The sequence below is a fragment of the Poecilia reticulata genome, linkage group LG10, assembly GCF_000633615.1.
Source record: "Poecilia reticulata strain Guanapo linkage group LG10, Guppy_female_1.0+MT, whole genome shotgun sequence".
Classification (NCBI taxonomy): Eukaryota; Metazoa; Chordata; class Actinopteri; order Cyprinodontiformes; family Poeciliidae; genus Poecilia; species Poecilia reticulata.
The window spans coordinates 5,187,967-5,201,449 of record NC_024340.1 but is presented as its reverse complement, the minus strand read 5'-3'; the positions used below and the strand labels follow the sequence as shown (position 1 = coordinate 5,201,449).

The 13,483-nt window shown below is 41.9% G+C and overlaps 1 protein-coding gene across 3 annotated transcripts in view; it reads left to right on the top strand.

Moving 5' to 3' along the window:
- slc7a2 (solute carrier family 7 member 2) overlaps positions 1 to 12,494 on the top strand; it is a 14,784-nt gene extending 2,290 nt beyond the window's left edge. Inside the window, exons 3-12 of one of the 3 annotated variants that reach the window (XM_017307258.1) lie at positions 79 to 234; positions 1,861 to 2,026; positions 2,163 to 2,299; positions 2,383 to 2,605; positions 3,773 to 3,909; positions 6,753 to 6,855; positions 8,805 to 9,010; positions 9,114 to 9,280; positions 9,389 to 9,497; positions 10,761 to 12,494. In XM_017307258.1, coding sequence (XP_017162747.1) covers positions 79 to 234; positions 1,861 to 2,026; positions 2,163 to 2,299; positions 2,383 to 2,605; positions 3,773 to 3,909; positions 6,753 to 6,855; positions 8,805 to 9,010; positions 9,114 to 9,280; positions 9,389 to 9,497; positions 10,761 to 10,951 — 1,595 coding nt within the window. In that variant the 3' untranslated portion in view covers positions 10,952 to 12,494. Of the gene's footprint in view, positions 1 to 78; positions 235 to 1,860; positions 2,027 to 2,162; positions 2,300 to 2,382; positions 2,606 to 3,359; positions 3,500 to 3,772; positions 3,910 to 6,752; positions 6,856 to 8,804; positions 9,011 to 9,113; positions 9,281 to 9,388; positions 9,498 to 10,760 lie in introns of all 3 variants that reach the window. The other 2 variants (XM_017307257.1, XM_008419686.2) reach the window with 2 other exon arrangements.
- The last annotated feature ends 989 nt before the right edge of the window (positions 12,495 to 13,483 follow it).

The following is a 13,483-nucleotide window of genomic DNA, read 5'->3' as shown; positions in this document are numbered from 1 at the left end:
GGGAGATTGTGACAAATGTCTCCAGACTTTAAGAAGCTTGGGTATTCGTGGAGACTGACCTTTGATTTCTTTGATCAGGTACGTCCTCGGTTGCCAGAGCTTGGAGCGGCACGTTTGACGAGATGACTGGCGGACACATCGAGGTTTTCTGCAAAACCTACTTCAGCATGAACTCTCCTGGCTTGGCTCCGTATCCTGACTTCTTTGCCGTGTTCCTCATTCTGCTGCTCTCTGGTAAGCGCATCAGTGCTGGCCGCTCATCTCAAAATTTCCCCTGAATGCGCTCATACAGAGACTTCAGTGAAGGGGACGGAAACCGAAATCATTGCAGCTTAACTCATGATCCGAACCTGGCATAATTCAATAAGAAGCTGGCAGCACAGTGTGTGGCAACAAGCTAAACATGAGGCTTACACAGTGCCTAGTGCAGTTCATGCAGCGCCTTTTGAATGTTTACAACGCCCTTGAACTAAAATGTCTTGGTTTTCAGACGTTTTTTCAGACGATTCTGAGATCTCTTGGCACTGTTCTGCCCGTCATTCAAAAGAATATGACAGAACTACAAACCTACCAAAGTATGGCCGGCAACCTAAGCTGACAGGTCAAGTGAGGAGGACATTAATCAGAGAAGCTGATAGGGAGGCAGCTTGAGCTCTGGATGAGCTACAGAGACCCAGGGCTCAGGTGGGAGAATATATCAACAACTGTTAGTAGGAATGTCCCGAGGTCTGTTATTTAAACAGGCAGTGTTTTGTAAAATTAACTTTTTTGAGCTTTACATTGTGTTATAAGGTTATTACCTCATCAATAACATACCTGGAGTGCTGCCTCGATTCTTTCATGAATGATTGAGAAATATTTCAATCTCCCGTGGCAACAAACACTTGGGCGAATCAACGCGCAGTTCCTCCCCGGAGCTGCTGCTCCAAAGTCGAGCTTCTGCCTCACAAAGCAGCCCTACTCAGCTCCTTCAAACTAGCAGCAGCAGCAATTAGCAAACACCTGGTGGAGCTGTGCATCAACTGAGCTCAGCTGATGCACAGATAGAAGAGTATTGATGTGATGACTTCCTGAAGGCGGAGCTTCGGAAGGTGAAGAAGCTTCTTAAAGAGAAGGAGGCCCAATTTCAACATGTTAGGTCAAATTTTTGTAACAACTGAAGGTGTTTGCAAAATAAAGTTGAAGGCATATGAATGTCTTTGCAAATGTCTGCTGCATTAAATTAAGAGTAACTTGAGTCACTATTTGGTTTTTGGTTAAACTGACAAGAATAATCAAAGTTCATGGAAGACTCAAACCAGTCATGTTTTGATACATTCCTCTTGATTAAACAACATCCATCATGGGTTTTATGATTACATTAGGCCAGCAGGACTCAAAGACAATCCACCAGTGTCTGGTTGTTTTTATGTGGATCAAAAAAGCAGAACTTCTGCAACTCAAATTTAGTGAACACAATGTAAAAGTCTCAAAATCCCCCCTTTAAAAAAATATATGTTGCAGTGAATGGCCAAGTTTACAATTTTTTAAAATATGTTGGAACTTTTTACAAAAGCAAAATTATCTAGTGGARCATTGAAAGTCGCTTGAATATTTGCAGCTTAATTTTGATAAGAGTCATTTATAAAAATGACTAAAAGAGGGAATCTTCATTTAAAAGCCTCAGCAATGACCTACTTATTCCATGTACAACTGAACCAAGAGCTGTTTGTTCAGGATGCTGGCCCTTGAAGACTGACTTTAAAGAGTCTGAACAGTTTGGACTTTTTTGGCTCTCAAATAGTTGAAAACTTCATTTCAGCTTAGCTCAAGCTTTCATCCTGTCCTGTTTGACAATCTGCCATGGTTGCTCTCGCCCAGGGCTCTTGTCTTTTGGAGTGAAGGAATCAGCCTGGGTCAACAAGGTCTTCACTGCAATCAACGTGCTCGTCCTCTTGTTTGTCATCATTTCTGGCTTCGTCAAAGGAGACGCATACAACTGGAAGATAACCGAAGAATCTCTCGTCAATGTCACGATAGTCACAAGGTAAAGGATTCGTTTGATACCAGTCGAGTACATTCTGTTACGATGATAACCCATATCGCTTTGTGCGTAGACTTGTCGAAATGTGCAGGTCAGCGCCGGTCTCAGTCATTATCAAATGACCGTATGCATGTTTTAGGAACTTGTCGGCAACAGCCAATGTGAGCAGTGATTATGGTGTTGGCGGCTTCATGCCCTACGGCTTCAGCGGGACGTTAGCCGGAGCCGCCACCTGCTTCTACGCTTTTGTCGGATTTGACTGCATCGCAACAACAGGTGATTCCTGGGTCCATCGGGTTGGATCCACTGTGGTTCTCATTGAGCCAGCACATCTGTGTTCACTTCTCTGTGTGCAACAGGAGAGGAGGTGAAAAACCCCCAGAGGGCCATTCCCATCGGCATCGTGGTGTCACTGACTGTATGCTTCCTGGCGTACTTCGGTGTCTCTGCTGCGCTCACCCTGATGATGCCCTATTACCTGCTGGACGAGAAGAGTCCCCTCCCCATGGCCTTTGAATATGTGGGCTGGGGCCCCGCCAAATATGTGGTTGCTGTGGGTTCACTATGTGCCCTGTCTACAAGGTAAAGCCTTGTTTTTCTTAGAAGCAGCAACAACCAAAATATACACATTGCTGGTGTTTAGGTGGGATGTAATTTAACTGTAAATTCTTGGTGATAATGGCAGATGAGATTCAGCCAATAGCTTTGACTGTCAATCTCTGTCTGTGTCTAGTAATTGGATTGATTCCTGTTGCTTAACGTTCTGTGGTGGGTGCATTGCTTAATTCTGTCTGTGTTTGAGGCCCCAGCATGTTTTTGTGCTGAAAGCTGCTGAGCAAGTCTCAGTCTGTCTCAGAAACATATCGTGTTGTCCCAACTCTGTCTTTCTATTCTGTCGGTGTCAGTATTAGCGGAGTCGGTCGATGTCATTCTTCCAGTCGAATCAAAAATTTTCATCAATTGGAATGTTCTCTGCAGGTTCTCGATTCAACTGAATCTTGTTCAAGTCTGCTCCTGCTAACGGACCTTATCTGTGTGGACTATGTGTCTTGTGAAACTGCTTTTAACGCATATTTTTCTTGCTTGAAGTGAATGTTTACACACTGGGTCTCATGATAGCGCGTGGAAATTCATTGGAGACGCATCCCTCAAAGATCCATATGCAGAGTTTCAATCTGAAGGACAGACTGCAAGAATGACGTTACAGGCAGGAAAGAAGGACATTGTTGGGACTTTCTTGACTCTCTGAAGCTTTTACGATGCTCCTGTCCTTTTGTCCGGGTTGAGGGCTCATGACTAACGTGTTGGTGTTGCATGTCTCTGCTGTCTCACGCAGTCTGCTGGGCTCCATTTTCCCCATGCCTCGTGTAATCTATGCTATGGCAGAGGATGGGGTGCTTTTCAAAGCCTTAGCCCGAATCAATCCTAAGACGAAGACCCCAGTTATTGCCACTATGAGCTCCGGTGTAGTTGCAGGTGAGAGCCGGGGATCATGCAAGTGAAACGAGTCAGCTAATGTGTCTCCACCAATCAATTGTGAAAGAAACAATAGAGTCAAAAGAGATGATTCAATCAGTCTTTTTTTTTTTAAATTGGAATTGGTTCAATTTCACTTGTTGACAAATCAATAAGACCTGCAAAACTTTCTGTATCTGTGCACAGGATGTTTTTCTTTCACAGTTGTGCAGGTGTCATGTTTTCTCTCTCCCAGAATGCTCTAGACTTAACCATGAACCCTCTTCTCCCTAGCCTGTTGGGCTCCATGTTCCCTCTTCCGCGCATTCTCTTTGCCATGGCGCGAGATGGCATTCTGTTCAAATTTATGTCCAAAGTGAGTAAGCGCCAGTCACCCGTGGCTGCCACCATGGCAGCGGGTACCACAGCGGGTAAGCTCCTGGACAAGGACTCGCCTGTCACTGGGTTGTATCATGGACTGTCTGGGTTTCTGTCTCTTTGTTGTTTTTTTTATGTGTGTGTGTTTTTCTTTGTGCTCACAATCAGCTGGTGGTGGTAACTGCATGAATTTGGTTGTGGTGTTTCCAAAGCATGTGAAGGAGCTGTTACACTCAGCAAGAGGAATGATCAGAGTTCCAACTATGTCAACCCCACATGTCTACAAGGCTTTTCATCCTGTATTGAAAGATAATGGCAGATAGTGGGGTGACGCCAAAGAAACACAGCAAAAATATCAAAGTTACTCAACTAATTTGATAATAAAATCCAACCTAGAACAGTCAGAAACAAGTTCTTTGTTGATTTGGCCACATCTTTTTGAGCATTACCCTTGCTGAGTGACTTGATGATGACAGGGTTTTTTTTGTTTGTTTCCTGGTATTTTCCAAAAGTTAATAATGCCACACACCCAAACAATACTCCTAGTTCTTTTGGAAATGAAACAGATACTAAATATTGAGAATTAGGTTCTCAACAATTGTCATGATGCACCTGTCCGCATTTGTAGCACTTGTTTTGCTGTTGCTAAGGTAGAGCCAGGTAATTTCAGACATGGAAGAAAACACTTTCACTTTGGTGCAGAGCATCTTACAGAGCATGCTTATTATCAGAAAAGTACAAATGGAATAGATTGCTTGTATGGCAGGTACATTGGTTGCTGATACAAGAAGAAAGTAAATGGCCTGTACACTACACTCAGTCATTCACCAATTTATTCACACAATGATGGTGGTAAGCTACCTTGTTACTCACGTTCTCTTGTTGAAAGCTAAATACTAGAAAGATTAATACTTATTCAGCAGTATGCTAGCACAGGGGGGTAGGTTTTTTTATGTTTTGTATTTGTATTGTAGATTTTTGATGTTTCTATTCCATTTTTTGCTTGACAAAAATTTGATAAAGTCACATGTTGCTTTCCCACAAACCAAGCTAAAGCTGATTTTGTAGAATACAAATTGACACAAGTACAAATAAACTGTCTAATCTTAAAGCTAACTCTATGTTTAATGCAAGTGGCAGCCATATTGACTTTTGAGAGCAAGGATTGTCAGAATCAAGTTCAAATCTGCATTCTGATTGGCTACTTTTGGCTTGGTTAGAACCGGTTTTGCTCCGGATTTTATTGGCTGGGTGAGTTTGTACCACTGTGCCGCAATTAAAGTTAATCAAAGTTTACTTTAAGTGTATAACATCAACAAAACTCACAAACGTGTTGTTTGGCTCAATGTAAAATGGTGGTTATGTGGCGCAGCAGTATAAAAAAGGTGTCACTTTTTCCACCTATGGCACTCTGTGGTCTGAAGCTCTCCATAAGTCATCAACATAGCAACCAGCGTTGCTAATAACGCACCACAGCGGTACTCACAGTGTCCCCTGTACACTGACAATGAGACTCAAACTCACATAGGTGTTTATGAACTTGTGCAACAACGTGCTAGAGCTCACTTTAACAGTTTGGTCTTTGTGGATTAATGCGGTGCTTATAACAAACATTTGTTTCTGCAGCCTTCCTGCTTAGTGGACTGCAGGTGTTCGGCACATAGTTGCACAACCTGCTCAGACATTAAAGCTGAGACTTAAGGGGTGAACGGCCTGATGAAGAGGCTGGCAGATGTGAAAACTGGAAGGACGGGAGAGGTTTGGGGGGGTGGCGGGGCGGCAGCCCATGCAATCAAAAGCCATATGTACCAAGCATCGGACAGCAAGATGCCGGACAGCTTCTTTGTTGTTGTTTTTTCCCCCTCCATTTTGTTTTAAGAAAATGTTGAAAGGGATGGCAGACATACTGCTGTCTGTTTGGAACTCTGCTGCTGAGATCTGCTCCATGCTGTTGAACTACAGCTGCGTTTCCATTGATCGCTTAATGCAGCTGCGGTAATTAAAAAAATAAAACACGATTTTTGACAAAGGTTATTTTTTTTGCTGTATCAAAATTAGGAAACACTTTTTTTCACATCACACGAGTCACGTGATCAACAACCGGATATCTCCACTAGCAGCAACCACGAAGAAGACGACGTCGGGAAGCAGTAACAGGATGACAGCGGCGCATGTTTTTTAATGACGACTCGAGTGAGCGCGTGTGGCTTTAATTTTTATTTATTAATTTTTATTTAATGGAAACGCAGTTGTGAAACTGTGCTTTTTCGACATTGATGGAATATCAACAAAGTTTTTCGCACATTTGTAATGGAAACGCAGCTTATGATGTTCTAGTAGAATTGAATGTGTTCATGTATTTGTTTATGCTTTATGCTATATCATCACATACTGAAGGTGCTCTGCCGTACGATTTTGGTACAAAAAAACGAAAGAAAACTGTTGAACACGTTAACGTGCGTAAACACGAGAAGTTTGCTGTAAACATTGAAAATAACTGTTATTTGATTTTTGGGATGTTTAGTMAGTGTGCCAGCAAAGAAATAGTACCAACAACCATTTTTCAGAGCTATTTGGTGCCTCCACAAAGGACCTTTTACATTTACACTTGTATCAATTGAAGCTCAGTATGGAAATGATCAAAGCTGTCAAAGTCACAAAGTTTTTTTCTGTTTGTTTTTATGAAACTTTGTTGCATGAAACTTAATTTGTATCTGTGGACTCCCATTTGTTTGTGCATCTGAAGAAAAAACTTTTCCACAACCCCTGCCCCCCCCCCCCCAAAAAAAACCCCATAATGTATGTGTAATGACTGTAATTTGGTGCATGAATGTGTCCTGAAAAATGCAGCAGTTCTCCATGTTTCTTTATTTACGAAGTCTTCTGCTCTCCGCAGCCATCATGGCTTTCTTGTTCGACCTTAAGGCCCTGGTGGACATGATGTCTATTGGAACTCTGCTGGCCTACTCGCTGGTTGCCGTCTGCGTACTCGTTCTCAGGTGGGTGCGCACACAAATCTTTCCCAGAGCAACGCAGTGTAGAGGAATCCGATTTGCGCAACATTTGGGAAGCAGCCGCGTTAATAGGTTTTTCAAATGCCCAGAAGCCCGATTACCCTGTTTGTGATTGCGTCACCTCGGTGATGTAAGAGCTGTGAAAGCTCCCATTGTAGGATCATTAAGTTTCAGCAGGCGCGGGTTGTGTATTTAAGTTTCTTTACTTGCTAAACATAGGGCGTGCAACGCAGCAGCTCTTTTTCTGGCGCCCTTTCTGGTCTAAACTGGATACGGCCCTCACTTATTCTGTCAAGGCTAAAATCATGACAGCTATTTCTCAATCCGACTGCTGGAGGATATGCACATTTTTCATATGTGAGGCGCACATCTAATGGGCCCGTGGCTTTAAATCCTTAAAGGGGTAGTGCAAGTTCTTCAAGCGATGTTCAAAAAGGTTATCAGGACGAGTTTCCTTACCTGAACTAGACAGCTGTCATTTCAGTGAGTATGTCAAACTGAAATTGGTAAATTATAGACTTTGCCACAAAACACTTGTCATTTTGGCGCCGTTTGGCCACTTAATGGTGAGTTTTGACAAATAATTAATGATTAAACAAATGGAGGAACAAATACCAACCAAGGTAATCACCAAGATGAGAAACAGGTGAGACAACTGAGGGAAGCTAAAGAGAGTGAATGGCTGAACAATTACGAACACAAAGAAAACAGAAAATTGTACAAACTGAGCAAAACATAACACAAACTCAAAATCCACTCAAGAAAATCCATGGACTCTTGTACAGAAACTCAGACATTATTTAATTGAGAAAAAGGAGGCAAACTTTACAGAAGTTTGATAAGGAAATATAAATGACTAATATCTAATAATTTAGCAGAATAGTACTCATAAAGGCTTTCAGTTTGAGTCATTTTTAACAATCTGTGAATTAGATATTGACGGCTGTCATTTAAGAACAGGGACATGTTGATGAAGTTTGTGCTTTTTTTTTTTTTAGGTGAACCATAATGTACTAACTAAAAAGCTAGTTAGTACTTTTTAGTACTATTGACTTCAAGTGATGTGAAGTTCACCTTCACATGACTTGTGAAGGTGAACTTCACATAACTTGTGTAGCTTTATCATTTTTTCGTAAGACACAAATATCTACCGTTTCAGTAAACACGTCTTGCTCTTCATGTTTTCATAGAGTGCTGTTTGGTTTAGCGCTAGGCTAACGCTTGTATTTTAAAAAAAATACGTTTTGATAATTTGTCAAATATTTCAGTCCTGCTAATTGTGTTAAAGAAATAGTTTTTCTGCTTTATAAAATTGGTTATGAATGTTTTGATTTAAATGCCGCGAAGCTAAAGGAGGCATGGATCTGCTCTCTTTGTCACCATGGAGACACAGAAGGTCACATGACACAGGCCAGGAAGGGAGCCGCGGCACCAAAACACAATAAACTGAAAAGCAAGGCTCCTTCCGTTTTATTTTATGTGTTTTTATATTTTGTAGAGCACTTTGTGGTTTCTGACCTGTAAAAAGTACTACATAGATACATTTTGCTTACTTAACTTACAAACTGGATCGATAAATGACATCTAAGGACTGTAATAAAGTTTCGCTAGCTTTGTACAGAAACCTGACTGTTCAAAACATTGCTGCGGGACTCAGGGAGTCTGACTCACATTATCTCAGAGAGCAGACCGACAACAGTTGCAGGGAGGTAAATTTTGTCATTGGCTGCGACATCCCCCCAGCTGTGCTAAATTGCTAAAATAAGCTAAATCAGAGGCAGCTAGCTGCTTTCTACCAGCTAGCTATTAGCTTTCCATGGCGTTGAAAATTCCTTCACTTTTCTACAAACTCAGTGCTATATAACGTGTCTATCAAATTCAAGAGAGTCATTACTAGTAATAACTTCACAGAATTGAATATATTTGTCCTCCAGGTACCAGCCAGACGGAGCTCTGGAGAGGCAGCCAGGAAAAGGTGAGAAGAACTGCTTAGCATCCGAAGAGTCCGAACTGACAGAGTCAGAGTCCCACCTGAACATGCTGAACGGTGGAAACTCCATCCTTCAGACTGTCCTCCACCCTCCCCTCTTACCGTCCGAGAAGTCGTCTTCTGTGGTCAACATGTCCATCGGTGTCCTGGGTACGCAACCTGTTGTGTCCAACGCTTTTTCCTTTCCATTTGCGGTTGACTCTAATCCCTGTTTACGTTGGAATAATCTCTTGTGCGTTTCCTCCACCTGCAGTGATCGTAGTGTGTGTCATCAGCTATCTCACCACCTACCACTTTAACTCAATGGTTGGTTTGGAAGTGTGGATTTTGGCATTGCTGTCCGTGTGCCTCCTTATCTTCAGCTTCTGCGTGTTCATGATCTGCAGGCAGCCGCAGACCACCAAGAAGGTCTCCTTCATGGTACGTAGCAGCTTGGCTGTGGCTAGTTTATCTCAACTCAAAGTCCTTCTTTATGGGGTCATGTGTCCATCAACATAATGAAGCCTAACAGCTCCTTCGTCGTCACAGGTGCCCTTCCTGCCTTTCCTGCCTATTCTGAGTATATTTGTTAATATTTACCTCATGGTCCAGCTGAGTGGAGACACCTGGATACGTTTCTCTGTCTGGATGGCTGCAGGTAAGTTGAACTATGTTGTATCTGTAAAAGCCGATGAATTTGATAGACACGTTATATAGCAGTGAGTTTGTAGAAAAGTGAAGGAATTTTCAACGCCATGGAAAGCTAATAGCTAGCTGGTAGAAAGCAGCTAGCTGCCTCTGATTTAGCTCATTTTAGCAATTTAGCACAGCTGGGGGGATGTCGCAGCCAATGACAAAATTTACCTCCCTGCAACTGTTGTCGGTCTGCTCTCTGAGATAATGTGAGTCAGACTCCCTGAGTCATGTGTGGCTTTGACCCGTTCTAGCATACAAACTATCTTTAAAGTATCATGCGTTTTCCAGCTACATTTTACAGCACAATCAAATATTAATGTTACCTTCAGTTGTTACAAAAATACTGCATGTATCAAATATGACAAAAGAAATTTGACTTCGTAATTTAACACCTTGAAATTGGGCTTTTGTCGCATTAAAAACTCCTGCTCTTTCTGAACTCCGCCTCCAGGAAGTCATCACAACATTGCTTCCTTATTAAGCCTTACCAACGTTTTTACTTCTGAGAAGTAGCTTGTTTAAAAAGCTCACCTGATGCTCAGTTCCACCAGGTGTTTGCTAATTTCTGCTGGCTAGACTGAAGGAGCTGGCTGGTGGCGTTGTGGGGGGGGGCTGGCCTGTAACGTGGAAGCTGGGAAACTGCAGCTCTGAGGCGGAGCTACGTCCTTGAAGGCGGGGCTATGTCCACCCAGGCGTTATACGTAGCTGAATGGTTGCCATGGAGATTGAAAGATTCCTCAGACATGCGTGAAAGAATCAAGGCAACAGTCCAGGAATTTCTGATGAGGGAGGGAATAACATTATAACATGATGTAAAGCTCAAAAAACCCAATTTTAAAACAAACTGCCCCTTTACATCACAATGGTTCTGGATTCAGAACCACTGAATCCAGAACCATTGGATTCAATAGTTCTGAAATGAATCCAGAATCAATGGATTGAATCGTCAATTAATTAACCCTTAAGGGTTAATCAGTTATTAGCCCTTAATTAAGAGTTAATTAACCCTTAATTGACTCTTAATTAAGGGTTAATATTTGATTAACCCTTAATTCTTGCCCTTAATTTAGGGTTAATTAAGGGTCTTGCTTAAATATGTCTAACAAATAACTTTTGAATTATGTTGAATATAAAATTTTGAATTATTAACTTTTTTTGGAGCTATTGCTGCATTTCTGTTAAAGACTTGCACTCCTCTCATACCTCCTTCTTTTAAACTTCACAGGCTTCTTGATCTACTTCGGCTATGGCATTTGGCACAGTGCCGAGCGGCAGCGCCACCGTCAGGACGCGCACGGCAACGGCGACGCAAACCAGCTGAACATGAAAGCCATCCAGGACAAGCAGGCCGAGACGAACGAGGCGGGAAAGGAGCAGGAGCGCTTCATCAGCCCGGACAAAACCAGCCAGTGTTAAAGCTTACGGACTGTTCCACAGACTCCGAGAGGCAGCAGATGCAAAACGAAACAAAAACAAAACAAAGAAACAAAAAAGCGACTCAAGCCTCGACGCACCTGTACATTACGGCTCCTTCGTGTGTACGAATCTCACTATAGCACCTTCGGTCTGCTAACGCAGTGTCAGTATTCTGGTGAGGAGTTGCTCCGTCTCTGCGACCACAAAGACGTAGATCCCAGAGCGCTCTCTGGACGCCATGGAGGGAAAAAAACCCCCCCAAAAATAAAAACAGGACAGGTAACACACTGGAGAGTGAATTCAGATGAGGAAGCAGTCATCGTAGGGCTGCAGCAAACACACACGGCTTCCTGAGGGACTGGACATCACGGTGTATAAAGCACATTTTTTCCCCTTCTTTTCTCCTGTGATATACAAACACTTGTAAGAAACTCTTTTCAGTTTTTCTTTTCTGACTACGTGTTCCATGTCGTCGACAATTTGTGTTTGTAATTATGAAAATGTCAGTAGAAAATCCTCGACACGCGTTGACCTTCAGTGGATCCCATGGTTGTTCAAACGACTGAAAGGTTGGGTGTTTGTAATGGCAACGTGACAAATCATTTCCAGACTTTTTAACCAACGTTACGGTGATATTTCCTGCATAATTCAAGCAAAAGACAAATCTGTCAGGAAGGAAGATAACTGTGTGCGCAGCCGGAGTGAAGCTGGCTGCAAGTTTTGTTTGAAAGACACCAAAATTAGGCACTGCGTCTATGTAAACATGATCACAAAGAGAGGATACAGTCTGACCTCTTTGGTCGAAGGTCAGACCAAAGAGACAGAAAACCACAGAGGAAGAAGAGGATGGTCTGATCATAAAATCTCAAAATATACAGTTACATTAAAGGGTGAGAAAAGTTTTGAAATTATTGATCTGCATCTGATTTTTTTTTTTTGGATCACTGCTGGAAAGCCACTGTATGTGCAAAGTGTCAGTTAGCTCAGTCATGATTGACCGTAGCTGAAGTAGTGCGGGATAATCCTTGAGATTATTCAGTTTAAATCTTCCCTGTAGTAACTAAAGCCTCTGTAGCTGTGGTTGTAGTAAGCACAGGTCGGCTAGGTTTTCATTATTATTATTATTATTATTGCTTCAGTTTGTGTCGACTATGAACTGCTATGATTAGAAACGGAGTGTGGCGTGAAGGTTTTATGAAAATATATGGTTTTGTTTCATACTATCCCACTTATGACTTGCTGTATTCTTCTTCCAGGCTGATATGTTGTGCTATTTTGATACAGTAGTAGGTGAATGAAAATATTATCTTCATTTTCAGTCTTTTATTACAACCAAACTCTTGTCATAGCAACTTTAAAGAGTTTCTCTGGGATGAAGGGGAAGGTTTATTAGATTTATTGTTTTTTTCTGGTCTTTTTAACGCCTTCTGTCGTGGTGAGGGAGGTTTAGCTGATAATAATGTGCAACAGCTTACCTGCACTGCCAGTATTTTTCTTTTTTTTATGCTGACGAAATACAAAATTAAAGAAGAGGTGAAACACACTGAAGCTGTATGATGTTGGTTATTGATCAGGTTTAGCAGTTTAAGTGAATAAGTGTGGAACAACCTGAGATTACAGCAGAGTTCACACTGTGGAAATGGTCACATTGTTCTTACGGTACAGATCTGCTGCCACCTGAGCAAAGGCAATAAAAGACTATTTTGGTTTAGAAAGAGACCCAAAGTTGCAAATATTCACAAAAATTTCGCTGAAATGTTTTAGTGCACTACAAGTATCTTTCAGAAATAAAAATCGCCGCAACACCAAATTCTGTGACCACCGCAGGTTGTCACCGTAGGGGGCGCTGTTGCATTTCAATACGCCAAAAACGTAAGCTTTCAAGAGGGCGAGAGAACCGACGCAAACAGAAAAATAAAGAAAATGCCGAACAAAGAATATAAAGTAACATCTGACCTGTAATATTATGACTATTACGGAAATATATACGGTCGCAGAATATGATGGCGCTTATATATACTCCAACTCGCAGTAAAGTATTAAATACTTAAACTGTTTCTGCTAACTCTCAGATACTTTTCATTGTTTGGCGGACGGAGAGAGTTAGCAGAAACTGGTTTAAATATTTAGCACTAAATTACAGCGTGGTCACAATAAATGTCACATTGTGCGACCACAGTTGTGGCAAAGCGTGGTGTAAAACTACAACAGCGCCTCTTGCGGTCACAATACACAATGGAAACGGAATGTGGTGTAACATCTGTACAAATGTGCGCAAAACTTTCAAGTTACATGATTATAACGTGACAAATTGTGAACAAGTTGAAAAGGTATATAAACACTTCTCAATCTTACAAATAAAAATTAAAACTACCTTAGGATCAAATCTGGATGGGAATGCCAGAAGCTTCCAAACTGTCGCCCACATCGCACCTCGGTCTTTCATTTCCATGAATTTGTTTTATTTTGTTGGTTGGGGGCGAAAAATAATGTGAAGCAGGCGGCTAATTCCCCCGGCGGTCCAGCAGAGGA